General features: G+C 42.5%; 1 protein-coding gene across 7 annotated transcripts in view; it reads right to left on the minus strand.

Moving 5' to 3' along the window:
• The window catches only part of Msh3 (mutS homolog 3), a 143127-nt gene that overhangs the window by 121822 nt on the left and 3957 nt on the right, over positions 1-17348 (minus strand). For 5 of the 7 annotated variants that reach the window (NM_001311120.1, NM_010829.2, XM_006517543.2 and 2 more), the window contains 5 exons: positions 15450-15638; positions 13630-13746; positions 13034-13151; positions 11257-11402; positions 8547-8713 (listed from right to left, as the gene is read on the minus strand). In NM_001311120.1, coding sequence (NP_001298049.1) covers positions 8547-8713; positions 11257-11402; positions 13034-13151; positions 13630-13746; positions 15450-15638 — 737 coding nt within the window. Of the gene's footprint in view, positions 1-8546; positions 8714-11256; positions 11522-12303; positions 13152-13629; positions 13747-15449; positions 15639-17348 lie in introns of all 7 variants that reach the window. The other 2 variants (XM_017315412.2, XM_017315413.2) reach the window with 2 other exon arrangements.

A 17348-nucleotide genomic window follows, 5' to 3' on the forward strand; every position in this document is an offset into this window, starting at 1 on the left:
GGAGAATGAGGCCAGGATGGGCCCCACTGACTGTGCTCCACAGAATATTTTACAGTTTTAATCACTCTCACACAACTACAAAAGTCAACTTTACTGCAATAAATCTCTGCAAGACAATCAATGTACTAATGATTTAATTATATTAAGACACCTCTAAGGAAACAAGGTGACACAGAGCAATCACTACAACCTAGCCAAGGGGCTTCTACCCAGAAAGGAATGGAAATGTGTTCCTGTGTTCCTCCTGACAAGTCCGACTTCCCCTGTGTTAGCCATGAGACAGAGCGGACAGAGACAGACCATCTAGGGCCCTCAAGCTGAACAAAGACAAGGCGGGGGGGGGGGGGGGGGGCTCCCTCGTGTTACTCTTCACCACACACAACCAGGTTTTGAGCTAGGAAAGCCACATGTTAGAAGGTCAACATTTCAGACAATAAATCCTGTACTCTAGCCAGGGGCTACAGGAAAACTATGCTCCAACCTTCACCCACCCTAGGGAGGACTTAGCAGGGTAGGCTCCAGTCTCAACCTGCTGGAGAAGCACCAAACCCCTTGCTGGTGTGGTCAGAGGATGGTAAGAAACTGAGATATCCATCCCTGGCAAGTCCTCAGGCCCCGTGGTAGAGCAATGGAGAGCACACAGGCAGCCTGTACGTCACTCACTGTGGTGGTGAGGTCCCCCCTACTGAATGACACAGAGACTACATGAGAAGCTAGAACTCATATCACCCACCAGAGGCTGCAGAGGGAACATGAATGTATCTCCACTTGGCAGTAATGATGCAGCACAGCCCACCTTGCTAAATCAGAAAGCTCTGAAGACAGTCTAAGTAAGGCCTGGATTCTTGCCTCACAGTAGGTAAAAACACACATTACCACCAAAACTCTATCACACTAAGAAACAGGAAGATGACAAACTCAATTAAAAAAAAAAAAAATCAATGGACCAACAGCCGCACAGCAGCAACGTCAGAATCTCTGACAGTGCCAAGGCCTCACATGCATCACGGACTCACAGCAGAGGTGGCTACGAACACAGGACATGGGACCTAAAATAGGCATTCTGAGTAGGAGAGGGCCTGGTTGGGAGGGAGGGAGTGGGGAGAGAGCAATGGAAATGACCATGATCACAGGGCACTGTATATATGTATGAAATGGACACAGAGAAACTGGCAGTGCTGGGTTGTTCTTTTTAATGTTTCAAAAGCCAACAAGACAGGTCAAAAGGCAAAGGCACTTGCTGCCAAGCTTGATGACCTGAGTTCGATCCCCTCAATGCACATCATAGTTGCCTTCTGACCTTCACATGTGTGCCCAGATAGACACACTCACACACAAAATTAACTATTCATGTCTTACCAGTCAGTATACATAGGCTTGAAACGAATAAAAAGATAAAAAAAAAATCTCTGCCCAGAAATTAAAAGATACAACAAAAACCCAAACAAAAAATTCAGGAGTGAAAAGTCAATATTCAAACTAGAAAGCTTGGTGATTGGCTGCCTGGAGAAGAGGGAGGGAACTACCAGTGAGGTGGAGACAACCTACAGGACCAAGGAAACACCAGTTAAATACTGCTGTTATCAGAGTCTGGGAGGAAGGGAAGAAAGAAATCAGAGCAACAGTAACAGTGAGTGAACAAGAGGAAGCCTGGACAAGAGGAGGAGCTAGAGAAACATCAGCATTGACATCAGCAGTGATGTCTGAGGTGTTGGGGGATGGCTCATTGGGTAAGCAAGTGTACTTGTGCTCTGGAAGAGGACCTAGATTTCGTTTCCTGCGCTCACACGATGGTTCACAACCATCCAAAACCTCCAGGTCCACAGGATTCTACACTTTTTGACTGCCATGGGTACCAGACATGCAGACATGCATGCATGGCAAAACACTTATACACACAAAATAAATATTTAAAAACAGAAAAAATGTTGAAAAGAACCGATTCTTTATGATGAAGTACAGCAATGCTGAACTGAAAAAGAACCTAGTTTTGCTGTGGATGATATGGATAATGAAGAAGACGTCTGAAAAATTGCTACCTCCCTCTTTATTTTGCTATGGTTATAAAACCGGTACTTACAGAAAGAGATGGGGGGAAGCTATTAAGGAAAAAGCAGTATCTGACGGCCCCACTTGACTAGGAAAGCTCACTTCAAGCAGAGCATCCTCCTTCACATCCAACAACTGCCCATTCATTCTGTGACTTTTGTACATACGCCCATCTGTGTTCCAAACTCTTGACTTTATTATTACAAAAATGACATACAGCACCAAGGTTTAGGTTTAGATATTTAAGCCATAAATTATAAAAATAATATATATCAAATTGAGAAGTTTAGAAGTTTAACAAAATCGTTTTCTTTCTTTCTTTTTTTTTTTTTTATGGTTTTTCGAGACAGGGTTTCTCTGTGTAGCCCTGGCTGTCCTGAAACTCACTTTGTAGACCAGGCTGGCCTCAAACTCAGAAATCCGATTGCCTCTGCCTCCCGAGTGCTGGGATTAAAGGCATGCACTACCACGCCCAGCCGTTTTCCTTTTTAGAAAGGTATTTTTTCACTTGAAAAACAAATGTATTGTCTCTGTAGATTTTTAAATGTTATTTAAATTGCAGAAGAACAAATTCTGACACAAAGTATAGCAGCTATAACAGGACTCAGCAAGATAGCCTGAGAAACATCTTAATAAAGCCCCACCCTCCCGGATGGGCACTCCAGCCCCCTGCCCCGGCACTGAGCATCTCTGACAGGTCACTCTGCACCCACAGCTGATGTCTCAGCCAGCCTTTCTCCCCACTCCCACTCCCACCCCCACACCCTGTCCTTACATTGCCCAGCCTCAACATCCCCTCAGACTGAGGTACTTAGCTGTTCCTTCCCATAATCCTCAGTGCTTGAAAAGGCATCCCTCGGTTAGTCGGCTCCTGAGACCTAAGAATCATGTTGATGGCCTCATCTGAGTCCAAGGCACTATCTTATTAAACTTAGAACACTGTAGTCACTAACCTGGAGCCATCAAATATGTAATAACATCAGATTATTAAACAGTTTAATGAGACAAATTCCCTTTTTCCCTCTTATTCTTCAACCCCATCCCACTAAGGGTTTTTCTGTATAGTCCTGGCTGTCCTAGAACCTAGAACTCGCTCCATAGACAGGGATTTGCCTGCCTCTGCCTCACCTCTGGAATGCTGGAACTATAGGCATGTGCCACCAAATCCAGCCTGGCAGCAGGTGACCACAGCCCACCTCCTACTCACACTCATATGATCTCCTTCCTACTCATACTCACATGACCTCCTTCCTACTCACACTCACATGACCACAGCCCACCTCCTACTCACACTCATATGACCTCCTACTCACACTCACATGACCACAGCCCACTTCCTACTCACTCACATGACCTCCTTCCTACTCACACTCACATGAGCACAGCCCACCTCCTACTCACACTCACATGACCTCCTTCCTACTCACACACATATGACCACAGCCCACCTCCTACTCGCCCTGGCCTTACCTCTCTTTCTTCCTACTTTCAACTACTGACTTTCCCCAAGCTCTAGTGTCTCTCCTGGCAGTAAGCTCACCCACCTCTTCTTCTGACTCTCCCCCATGAATATATCTCCTTCCCTGCATTGCTTGGTTAAAGCCCTATGAGTTTTCCTCACTTGCCAAGATGAGCATTTCCTCTGATCAAGAGTCTCGCCGTGTGCCCGAGTCTGAATCGTTTCATTTTACACACTATGCACCTTTCTCCTCTCTTTCATCCAGTCAAGTCTTCCGTCCTGCAAATGTCCCTATGCAACCCACCTCCTCCACAGCCTGCTGTGACCAGGGTACGTCCATCTCTGTGAACTCAGACAGTCACCATGCTCGGCTCAGGACTCAATGGGAGAGCTAGTAAATACTATTAGTAACGGTTATTATTAGTTTAAGTAATGGTTTTCGTTCCTTTTCTTTTGACTATAAACATAAAACTCTCTAAACTAAAGCAATCTCAAAACTGCTGCTATTTTTTTCTCTCTATACAATTTGACAACCAATGGGATAATGGAATAGGATGCCTGATCCCCTCTGACAGACACGTGAGAAACAGTCTGCCACTATTCAGGAGTGTCTGATTCCGCTGACGATCATCTTTGTCTATTTGTTTTACTCTAAAAATGACACACTATACAAAATGAATGCAACTAGCTTGAGAAATAAATGGGAAGGATTTCATATTCTTAAAAAAGAAAAATCTTAACACAAAATATAAAATCCTTTGGAGACCTCTTGTGGTTAAAGTTAGGAATAAAAAGTTAAATTTTTAAAAACTGTTTTTTAAACTATATTAAATCTGCTATAATTCCAGGCAACTTTTGCATCTTCTCACATAGTAATAATATGTAATATCTTTGTTACCAGTAAAATACCCACCAGTACCTGACAAAAACTGGAGCTTTCACCTTCTCATCTAGTGCAGAAAAAGACGGGGTTACAGTGTGACTCTAGGTCTGAGAGATAAGAAACTACATGTCAGCACTGACACCAGACACCACTAAACTCACAATAAAACTTTCTTATCTGAAAATTGAACGTTACACTGCTGCCTGTAAGCCAACTGAGAACAGAAGTCTGGCAAACTATTCTTCCTGAGCTCTGTGGGTTTTAAAGTGGAGCAACTGTCTCTAATAAGAAAAATTAAGGAACTCACCTCATACGATGAAATAAAGAAAATGTAAATTTAAAATTGAGCACTACACACTTGGGAGGCAGAGGCAGGTGGATTTCTGAGTTCCAGGCCAGCCTGGTCTACAAAGTGAGTCCCAGGACAGCCAGGGCTATACAGAGAAACCCTGTCTTGAAAAACCATAAAAAAAAATAATAATAATAATAATTGAGTACTACAAATAAAATTTTAAAAAGATTTTGGTAAAAATAAAACATAGGTAAAACTACAAAGTGCTCTCAAGATGAGAAAAGATCTTTCAAATTATAAAAATAATAGGATGTTACCAAAAGCACAGGGACTTAATTGGTCCAAATACTTCACTAAAAACAACAAGTAGAAATAGCGAATCAAATATGTTACTTAAAATGTGTTTACTTGCCAGGCGTGGTGGCGCACGCCTTTAATCCCAGCACTTGGGAGGCAGAGGCAGGCGGATCTCTGAGTTCAAAGCCAGCCTGGTCTACAAAGTGAGTTCCAGGACAGCCAGGGCTACACAGAGAAACCCTGTCTGGGGGAAAAAAAAAAAAATGTGTTTACTTTTCTTGCAAGGTCCTTGGCAAGTCTCCAGCTCACCCGTCTCTAGGGCTAGGGTGCTCCCAAGTGTGCACACACAAGAATCAAGGGTCAGCACCAACAGCAGGGTCCTCTGAGGAGCCCTGCGAGCTCCCACCTCCTGCCCCACACTAGGATGATGGGATTCACTGTCACACACAGCTTCCCGCGTGGGTGCTCACAAGCTGAACTCAGATCTGCACACTTGCACAGCGATCGATCATTTGACCCACTGACCCCCTTCCACCTTGAATTAAAATATAATTGTTAAATGTTTTAAAGGAGTTGTAAGATTATTTCTTGAAAAATAAATAAATATCAAGGATCAAAACTAACAAAAGAAACCTAACAGTAGTCGAGAAACTACATCCTAAAAGAAATGTGCAAAGAGAAGAAAAAGAAGGCACAATGTACTCTAATAGATGTTCCAGGAGAGACTAAGGGAGGCGGGTGTGGTGCAGCTGTAACCCCAGCATCCAGGAAGAGGAGGCAGGAAGATCGGGCACCCCTCAGATACACAGGGAGCTGGAGGCCAGCCTGGGCCACATGACAACTTAAATTTAAAAAGAAAACAATATATACATGTATCCTGAACCGCATCCTGCCACCCAAAAAACCAGTAAGCAGGGAGCCGCAATAGTAAAGGGGAAATGGCTACATGTTTGTGGTGGTGTAAATGAGAGGCCTCAGTCTCCAGCACTGGAACACTTGGTCCCCAGTTGGTGGCTGTTTGGGAAGGTGTGTCATGGGAGCAGGTTCTGACATTTCAAGGCCTTGATTCCAGTTCACTGTTTTGTGCTTTGTGTTTCAAGTGTGAGCCCTCAGCCTCCTGCTCTTGCCATCAAGGACTCTAACCCTCTGGAACCATAAGCCCACGTAAATCCTTCTTTCTATAAAGTACCTTGAACAAGGTACTTTATCATGCAACAGAAGAGGAACTAAGACAATTATTTTCCCTGAGTAGTGAGTTTTCTTGGCCAGGCCCTATCCTAGAAACTTTATGCATATTATCTTTACAACTCATCTTTATAGTGAGCACTCTTACTTCCTGTATTTTATACAACAAGGACACAGGAAGACAAGATAGTCTAATTGATTACTCAAAGTCACTAAGGCAAAGAGACAGATTTCCATCCAACCTACGACCTTGTGACGTCTGAAAATCTACCACCTTGTTCTCTATAGACATAAATTAGGTACAGGTTCTCATAGAGACATAGGCTTAATTCTCCACTCTTCATGAGCAAAAGGTACAGAAAGAAAATTGACCAGGAATGGAGGCTTACTTGGTCAGTAAGCGTGAGCAGAATTATAAACCAGGAATGCTAGCTAGAGAAATACACTAAGATGGCCTGAAGTCGTTAGATTCCTGAGTCCCAGTCAGCCAGCATCTCCAGCATGCCAAACCCAGGCTTCTGACCCTCATCTGACGTGAGCACGAGGATGCCATCAGGCAAAGTTCCTTGCCAAACAAATCGCATCGTGTCACTGTCTGCTTCTGCACAGACAGGGTTTGGCTTTCTTCTTGTTTACTTTAACTTTTATTAATTTTTATAAAAATAATTAGAAAACAGAAATCTAACACAATGATTAAAATGACCAAATTCTAGATTAATCTAAATTAATTAAATATACACTTGGTTATGAAGGAAAATAAACAATATTAAAGGCATGAAACACAGTAAATGTTCTTACACTTAGGAATTTCTTTTAAAAGTCTAAGAATTTATTCAACTTTAAGCTCTCCAGCATCAGCACCCCTCATAAATGAACTGTTAGACTTTTAACTGGTCAATGTTGAACACAGAAGAGAATCAAGAACAAAAAAGGGGTTTTCAATTTTCTTACAGTTTTCAACCTATAATAGAAATAATAAAGATTATTCAGATAATCCCTGTAAATGTTCCAAAGAGTTCATGAAGCCCCTGGACCAGTATTATCTATCAATTTAGCAAGCAACCACAATTTGTATAAATGTTTCTAACTTCTGACTCAGAAATTCGGGAAGGAATTCAGAATGCACACAAACGCGTCTGCAGATGCTACCGCACCACCTGAGCAACAAAACTGTAAACACAACCGAAAGCAGCAGACACATCGCGGTCCACTCTACAACAAATGTCAGACACATCATGTTTTTGAAGTGTTTACTGAAATATTAGCAGACAAAAGGAGACAAGCAGTAGTCACTAAAATTTGCTTCAAGATAAGCACCCCAGGGAAAGAAGGGTGTGGCTGACCGGGACTGGCTCCGGCCTGGGGCAGGTAGGCACTGGCGGATGGACTGGTGGTGTCTCACTACACTAATGCTCCCTTAGTCTCTTCTGAAATGTCTACATTCATGTGTCTGAAATTTCCCATGAGAAAACAGGGAATTGTTAAGCTAAATACAGGTACAAAGCTATATTTGCTACATGAACCTAAGTTTACAAATAAAAAAGTAATACTTATAAAGAAATAAAACACCAAAGTGCAGTTACTTCTGTATTTGTGGAACTGGATTTATTTTATCTTTCTTTTTGTAATTCTTAATTCTTCTAAGTAAGTGCATATTAGTGCTATCATCAGAAAAACAAACTGTAAAATCAAGGCCTGACTTTAAATCAGTTTGATTTAGTCAGTGGCTTGTCATCCCTTCCTTCATGTAGATGGCACACAGGCCTACCCATGCTCCCTGCCCTTCTCTCACTCTTCCACAGAGGCACCTGCCTGTAGAGCTAACACGGCATGCATTGAGAATCCAGCAAGGCGTGTCCAGTCTCACACATGCATCTTCTCCTCTACTTGCTTCAAAATAAGTGCTGTGATATAAGGCCTAGTAAATAAAACTCCTCGGTCCCTCCCATGCTGAAGAGAAACTCGCAGCACAGAAATTATACAGACATTTAAAGAAATAAGTTCTAGATTACCTGTAGAATATATTCATAAATCTTTAAACAATATAATTAAGTAATATGATAAATCCCTTTAGAATGACTGTCATTTATAGTCCTATACAGTTTTTTCCTTTTAAAAACTCTATTATTGGAGCCAGGGTAGTGGTGCTCACCTTTAATCTCAGCACTTGGGAGGAAAAGCAGATGAATCTCTGTGAGTCCAAGGCCAGCCTGGTCTACAAAGCAAATTCCAGGACAGCCAGGACTACACAGAGAAGCTCTGACTCGGGGAAAACAAAACAAAAACACTCTGTCATTAGGATATAATTACCATAAGTAATTTCTGTAAGAATAAGCATTGGTTTGGGAAGTCACTCCAGTGTGAACAAGATCATTCCTCACCTGACATTGGTGGCTCTTTGGATGAGCATCTCTGTTGGCACAGACAGGTCGGAGGGAAGCAGTAATTCCACAGGCTGCAGGCTTGATATGCGAGTCTCCAGCTCCAGTCTGGAAGCAGAGTCCTGGAAGCAGTCAAACACAACCTCGCCAGTTGCGGGCTGCACTCCCTGGAAGCAACAGTAAGCATCATAGCACGGAACACAGAAAGCATCCCAGCTGCACCGACACATCACAAGCACGGTCCTACTTAATGACAGGCTCCCCAAAATGCGCTCAGCTTTTAAAGTGAAAATCCATCTGCCTTTTAAGACTCTGATGTAAGTTAGAGTCACAGGCATCTAAAAGGGGCTGAGGGCTGGTGAGAGGACTCAATAGGTCAAAAGGTCTTGCTACTGAGCCTAAGGACCTGAGTGGGATCTCCACAGGATTTACATGGTAGAAGGAAAGAACCTACACCCAGTATAGTCTTCTGGGCGCCACACATTTGCCATGTATACACAGAATTAATTAATTAATTAATGCAATAGGCTTAAGTGGGAGTTTCATGAGACACACTGAGTACAGGGTGGGACCTGGTGGACTTGACAGTGCCAAGTCTTCAAGCGTTCCTGGGCATCAGCTTCGCCCTGTACAGAAAGCAAGTTATCAGGACAAAGAGCCAGTAACCAAACTGATTGCATACAAGCAACACAGTCTAGTTCTTACATAGCAGAAATCAAACATAACACAATGAATGAAACCCATCTAGTTTCCAGTAAAACAGCCAAGACTACCTGTCACCCCAGTGTGACAACGTAAGAAAACCTGAAAGGGGCCAAGGTTTGGAAGAGTTGAAGAACTTAGTACAGTTGCTTAACCAAAGTCTGAAAGCAATAAAATGATGGATCTGCGGCTACTCCCCAGGCTGCACTCTCTCTACCACTGACACCTCAGAGATGAAGAGAAAAGGACAGTTTGCACTAATGAAAAGCCACAAGTGTCACAAATCTTTATATTGTTAATGCAATCAACTAAGTGACAGCCACTTCCGAGCCAGGCATCATTGAGGAAAGGAGAAAATGCCAGCAGTGTTTACATCAGCAATTCCTCCCAGGTATACACTCATGAGAGCTTGGGTATATGCATAAGATGCAAAAAGTACCTACCATATTCTTTACAGAGGCAAAAATTACCAAGCCCCCTAATGTGTCCAGCAACAGAGGGGTGAGTACATGTGGGTCATAAGATTAAAGAGCACTGCAATCAAAGATCTAAAGCATATAAATAAATGTCACATTCAGGCCAGCAACATGCCCCAGCCGATACAGGGGTGGCTACCAAGCCTGGTGACCTCTGTTTCATCCTCACGGGGTAGAAAGAACTGATTCTCATGAAGTGTCCTCTAATCTCTGCAGGCATGACCATGGTACATGTGTGACCCCGATCCTCATAGTGTGCCCAGCAAATAAACAGAAAAACAAATTTTTAATTTGTATATAAAACAGGGAACAAAACAATTCAAAACACTTACATAGTAGGCTTCCTTTGTACATAAAGTTGGAGGTGGTCAAACCAGAATTCAAAGAAAAGATTCCAGAGCTCAATGGCAAGTGCAGCCTTGGCCCAGAGCTCAGGACACCCACCGTGAGCCAGAAAAGAGACTGCTGAAGTCAACGATGAGAGCCAGAACCACTTAGGGTCAATGACCACTGCTCCAACTGTTCATATCCCTGCTCAGCCGCTACAGCCAGCCTTGGCAGTGGCAGGATGCTACTGCTAGATGCTAGAGCAGGGCCTGTGTCTCCTGTGCGACCATTCAGTCTGAGCTCCAGGTAGATTTACAACAGCACGGTACATATGCTAACGCCGATGAGCAAATGGCCTTACTGTTTGTAGATGGGGCCAACTGTCTACAATTAAATAGAAAGTATATCTCATGGGGGAAACATTCATTTCAGCCTCCCCCACTCTCACAGTCTTGCTAACTCCCCGAGAGAAGAGCTTACTGGCTAAGCAAATGTCAGGTTAGCACAGTTGTGTGGTATGAATAATGTATTAAACGGTACACGGAAGACCCTGATGCTTTAGGAATGTTTGTTAACGCTGGTCACTGACTGTAGATATTGACAAAGCACAAAGAGTGGTTATAAGGGAGTCTAATACTCCTGAGGGGCACAGTCTTAGACCTGTAAGTGGATAAATCTGCTCAAGAGTGGGCAGAATGCAAAATTAGTACTGCTACAGCTCCTAAATCACACTGACCGGAAGACGGGGTGGACATATCTCTGTATTACTTTAGTTTGCTGTCCTGCACCGGCCACTTAATTGTCTCCCTTAACTCTCCATCCCTCAGAATCTAATTAGCCACGTAACCGCTCCCATTAGACCACACGTTAGAGGACATCTCTGGAGCCCTTTGCTAGCCATGCGCATGCTGGGTAAAGCATTTTGTCGTGCTATCAGGTCCCTGTCCCCCTGAACGCCCATCACTGCCACCATTTTCAATGGCACATAGTCTGAACAATCTGAACCACCCACCAGCACAGAGGGCCAAGTAACCAGAAAAGAAAACCGCAACTAATTACTTGATGGGTACTGTTGTGAGGGAAATGCTTTCCTAGTAAGGTCCCTGGGAGCACTTCCAAATCCTCATGACGTACCGCTCACGACAACGTTGGCACACGAGGTACCACGAACACCCACCACTCACTCTCACCTTCCAAGGACTTACCACGATACCAACGGAAAGGTTCCCCTTCTTTTTGTCTTTAATGTTCTCCTTTTCTTCGTAGATACACAGAAGATAGTTGGTAGATGTATCTGTCATTACCTCATCGATATTTACAGAATCATCCAGCCTGATGAGAGGATTCACATGTAGTAATGATTAAAGAAAAATCCCATGCTGCTTCATGCCCACTAAGTGATAAAGGGTTATTTCCTCACGCAGCATTCTTCCAAGGACAGTCACAGTTGCATGGCGTCTCTTCGCTGAACTATAACAGGTACAAGGACAGGTAACTATTATCTTCTCAATTCCAAAGGGGCTAGAGGTGCACCTGCAACCATGTGGGAGCCCAAAAATGAACCCATTTTGCTGGGTCGACCGTGGCACTTGACTCCTTAACAACCCAGCAATGCTACACAAAGCAAAGGACACACACTCAAAGAGCATACATAAATGCCCGTCTCTAAAGTGCCTAGGACTCTAGAAACATCAAGAGAATTTTAACATATTAAACAGAGGCATACATTTACATATAGGAGTGTGCATGCTCAGACACGTAAAAAATGAATCCCATTAACCAAAATTCTCAAGGGTAAAAGCTTATGCTGGACAAAATCATCCTGTTTTCTCCATGCAGTCCCACTGGGGAAGCCAACCACTCGTAAGGGTAGCATGCCCCATGCCCAGCAGCAGACGGCCAACAAGACAAACGCAACCACATCTTTGGAAGTAGCAATTTGTTTATCTTAATTTTACAGTCTTTTGAGTATATAAGCAATAAAGCTTCCAGCTGGGTTTTTGTGGGATTCCTGTGTGAGCTATTGGTGTGCGCCTCTGCGTCTGTATGTGTTTCTGTTGCTTCTTCTCTGGGAGTTTTTGTTGTTTAGTTTTGTCCTATTCTAATTTTTTTGTCTTTGCTTTATCATTTGTAGTTGATTTTATTATAATTTATTAGATGCCTGTTTCCTTTCTAAAAGAAACAGAAAAGATGTGGATTTGAAATCTATTTTTAATAAAAGAAAAAATTAAAAAAAGAGAGACTTGACTTACTATCTAGTAAATCTTTTTAATTGCACCTTGTTCTTATCTTCTAAATAAATATTTCACTTCATAAAATAATGGGTCCAGTATGTTGCCCAGACAAGGATAATCCCAACCAGAAAGGCTTAAGAAGAAATTCAAGACCAGCCTGTAATACACAGTGAGACTGTATCTCAGAACAAAAAACTAAGAATCTTATTATTATGCTTTTGAAGTTACTTTGCTTCAACTAACAAAAAGAATTTATGAGCAATGATAAACTTTGGTATAATGATTGTACACACTGAAGCCTGCAAGAGAAAATTTCAACCAACTACCCATTTCAATAATTTGTTTATGACGTCAATTAATGAAGACAATCTCACATTTAATTGTGTCTTAATTTCGCCTCTGGAGTTGTTTTCACATGAAGTCAGGAAGTTCCTTTCAGGTCTCATGTTAGCAAGCTTCTGCGGAGCCAGCAAAGCCCTGGACACCTAACACGCCCCCACAAGGGGATGGTTGATTGCTCTCATTTCTTTTTCTTGCTATTAAAGTACAATGTACTCTGCTCTCACTGTGACAATGGACACATACCCGCCCTCTCCTCGGTGACACACCCACCACAGAGGAGTGCCTGAACAACTCAGCAAGCACACTGTCATTAGAGAAAAGGAAAAACTGTTCAGTTAAATTTGTCATTTTAAAGCAAATCCCCCCCTACAACAAGAAAGAGGAAGCTTCTATCCTAAAAGGATATCTTCACCAATAAGTGTGGATTTCGTATAAAGAGCGGTCAATTTCCGGGAGAAGACAGAACTTTTATTGTCTCCGATGGCCTTTAATGCGGCAGTTTCAGTTTGCTTCACAACTCCCACCTTCAACAAAAATAAGACACACTTACTGCCAAATCCAGTGAACCACTGTTTTTTTTTAACAAAGTTTCAAACTGTTAAAATGTTCTTTCTGAAGCAATGAAAATAAGGAAACATCCTCCATGTCCAGATGTAGAGCAGAAAGAACCCCAAGCAACTGGCAAGTAGATAAAGGAAGAAACACACTGCAGTGGCGGACACTCCAGGGCTGGCACGGTAGAGCACGCCTATGTGCCCAGCGCTTGGAGGACTGTGAGTGAGTATGAGTTCAAGCCCATCCTGGGCTTTACAACTTAGACTCTGGTTCAGAAAAAAAAAAAGAAAAAGAAAGAAAGAAATACAGACACAATGCTAATAACTATAATGCATATTAATTTCCCATAATCCCAAGATCTAAGGCTAATACCACTTCATAAGACATGATTTCACTCTCTAGAAGAGAATCCCAATTCCGTTCCCACAAATCAAAGCCAAAGCTAACCTTGTACCCTTTGGCCACAAGTCGGCGGACATGCACGAACAGTCTGTGGGTAGGTATGCTTGCAGTCATAAAGTTGTGGTCTAAGTGGCAATAAATATTGAGTTCCCGGGCAGCAATCTAAAAAGTGTAGATACAAGGCATGTCAATAATGTCTATTCAAGGCTTCCTGTCCAAGGTTTGTTCATTTTTTAAACAGTTCATCATGTCGCATACATGTAGGCTCTGACATTTATTTCTCTAAATACATAATCATCATAAAATGTTTAAAAGATATCCCCTGTATAACACATATGGTTTCATCTACTTTGGGCACCTCCAACAGGGTGACTTCAGAGCCAACATCTGTATATCTAAATCCCAAAAACACAACTGTTCTTCTTCAATATCCTCATAATACACAAATGTTTCCAAAGCCTTAAAATGTTCAGTCTTCCCTCTAGTAAGAGCCTGAGAGTATAATGGAACAAGACATTGTTATGTAAATTGACCAGCTAAATACCTGACAAGTAGAAGCCACTACAGGGCTTCTTAGGTGGTGTGTCCATTTATACAGAGGAAACACGCCTTTCCGATGCTACAGAGCATCTTGTCTCAGTTAGGGGTCACACGACTATGATGAAACACTATTGACCAAAGAAAGCTGTGGAGGAAAGAGCTAATTTGCCCTTTACTTCCATATCATAGTCCATCACTGAAGAAAGTCAAGGCAGAAACTTGTGAGGAACCGCCCTCACATTCGCCATTATAAGATGGCGCTGACAGCTGTGTTCTAAGTAGTAAACATAATCTGCACACGTGCAGGGGCAGTTTTCCCGCCATGTGTTCTGCCTTTCTCGTGATGACAACTGGGCCGATGGGCTGCAGCCAATCAGGGAGTAATACGTCCTAGGCGGAGGATAATTCTCCTTAAAAGGGACGGGGTTTTGCCATTCTTTTTCTTGCTCTTGCTTTCTTGTTCTTGTTCTTTTTCTTGCTTTCTTGCTCTCTCTTGCTCTCTTGCTCTCTGGCTCCTGAAGATGTAAGCAATAAAGCTTTTGCCACAGAAGATTCCGGTTTGCTGCGTTCTTCCTGGCCGGTCGCGAGAACGCGTGTAAGAGAAACTCATACAAAGCAGGAACCTGGTAGCAAGGAAGACTGCACTGAGGCATGCTGTTCACTGGCTTGCTCATTGTGGCTTTCTCAGCCTGCTTTCTTCTACACCCAGGACCACCTGAGCTAGGCCCTCCTCCATTAATTACAAAATTAATTACAAAAAATTGGGGAGGTGGCATTTAAGATAGGGTTTCTCTGTGTAGCCCTAGCTACCTGGAACTCACTCTGTAGACCAGGCTGGCTTCAAACTCAAAGATTTGCCTGCCTCTGCCTCCTGAGTACTGCCCAGCTAAAAATTTCATAATTAAATTAATTAATAAAATGCCCTATAAGCTTGATACAGACTGATCTTATGGAGGCACTTTCTCAATTGAGGCGCCCTCCTCTCTGAAGATTTCAGCTGTGTCAAGTTGACATACAGTGAGCCAGCAAACACACACACACACACACACACACAGACACACAGCACACATATACACACAGGTTACATAAATAAAATATTTTAAGACAGAAAATAAGATCTATTAAAAGAGTCTATGGCTACATAAGAAAAGTATCAGTTAGTGCTTGGAAACACAACTTGTAAGCAGACCTAGTCGTGAACACCTTTAATCTCAGAACTTGGGGGTGTCGAGGCTGAGCAGGATCAGAAGTTCAAAGCCAATGCAGGGAGCATCGCATGACCCTGTGAGAAAAAGAAAACGGAAGGCAAAGAAAGAATAACTTACTTCTGCATCTTCCCCAAAGAATCTGTACTTGTAACCACACTCCACACACAAAACTGCGTCTTTATGCTGCTGCTTCATATCTAAGTACTGCAGTTCTAACGGTGTATAGACGCTCTTGGATCGCTTGTTAAAAGGTTTACAATCGGAAGTCTTCTGGAAAACTTCAGGGCAGGGTCCAAATTGACTGTCCTAGAAACCAAAAGATGTATACAGTTTAGAAAGCACCAACTGAACTGTTGAGTTCTCAGAATAAAGGCAAGTTTGGCACAAAGCTAACACTGGGTGACAACACAGAACGGTTTCTAAAGGCATTCTGAGGGCAATTTATCTACAGGTCTGAAAACTTTTCCAAAATAAAATAAACACAAAATAAAAAAAACACAGAGAGAGCAGTGGGGGAAGGGGTACAAGTGAAAATGACATGTGATATCAAGATGAAAAGGAAAACAATTACTCTCTATGATAACTTTAAAAATTAAAGAAACCAAAGTAGAAAGCCAAAGTAAACTCTATAAATAACTAGACTGAAAGTCTAAATAGTTTAACGTTCTATATGCTTTACATTTTTTATTTTGAAAATCAATTAATATCTTGGTATTTATTCCCAGAAGTGTTGGACAGGATCGAGCAACACTTGTCCAGGGCACTTTCAGGAAACACACTGATAGACAGTAACCTTCCAAAGAGACTCAACTCATCTCAATAATCAAGCTGCAATGTGCTCCCCTCACTCAGTAACTGGGAAGGCGGCCAGCCTTGAACACGGCAGCAGCATCCCATATGCTAAATGACAGGAGGAAGAGAGCGGAGCACTGGCCCTCACCTGCTCCTGACTAGGGAAGACTGCAGATGTGTCTCACGCCCTGCACCTGCCTTCCCTCTGATGGACCAGACCCTCAAACTGTGCGCTAAAATAAAGCTGTCCTTAAACTGATTTTGTCAGACAGTTCATCTCAGCAAAAGAAAGGCCATTAGTCCACAAACAAGCCTCCAAAAGAAGAAGTGCAGACTCGTGGCAAGAGAAATGTGGTTTATTGAATCAGAATACAATTATCTTTAATTTTTATGAGATTTTTCCCTTTTGTTTTTATGGTTTTATATAAATCCAAGGATGCTATATAACATAAAATTTAATTCCCATTCACAAAAACTACATTTTTAGAAAAAGTACACATTTATGGAATAAGATAGACTTCCTCCCCCCAAAAATTTATCAGTGTGATACTAACAAATTGATATTAAACAATTTTTAAAACTATGAAGACAGAAATATTTCTCAGACCTATTATGCTTTTATATCCCTAGAGCCAGCACAGTGAACTCAACTGTGAATTCAGGAAACCTGTCACGAGCCCTGGTGCTGCTGGCTCTGCACTGACTGCCCCACAATATGGTAGCTTTTAACCACTCACTTGCATCCTATGACCCCCACCAGCTCATCAATCCAGGTAAGGTGTCCAACACCTTTAGCTTAGCCCCAGCACTTAGAAGACAGAGGTTGATAGGTCCCTGTTAGTTCAAGGGCAGCCAGGGTTGTATGTGAGACCCTGTCTCAAAGAAAATACAACAGCAATGGCCTATTGCCTGTAATAACATCCACTTAGTTCCCTGGCTTCCAGGGAAACTTCTGTCTGGTTACTTCGAGTTCGCAACATTGTTGCAATGCAGAGCTGGTCACCATCTATATAAAGCCTATACTCATTTGCTTTACCTCTGAACTGACTGTATCTGCCAAGCCTTCAACTGAAAAAACCACGTATATGATGCCCACTGGGATTCCCCATGCAAAATATGTAAACTGCCAATGAGAAGCAACCCCACATGAATGTTCCTAACCCACACAGTACAGCAGGACTGCCTGTAGGTGTTGTGTCTTAATACAAAACCAACTACTCTCCC

The sequence above is a fragment of the Mus musculus genome, chromosome 13, assembly GCF_000001635.26.
Source record: "Mus musculus strain C57BL/6J chromosome 13, GRCm38.p6 C57BL/6J".
Lineage (NCBI taxonomy): Eukaryota > Metazoa > Chordata > Mammalia > Rodentia > Muridae > Mus > Mus musculus.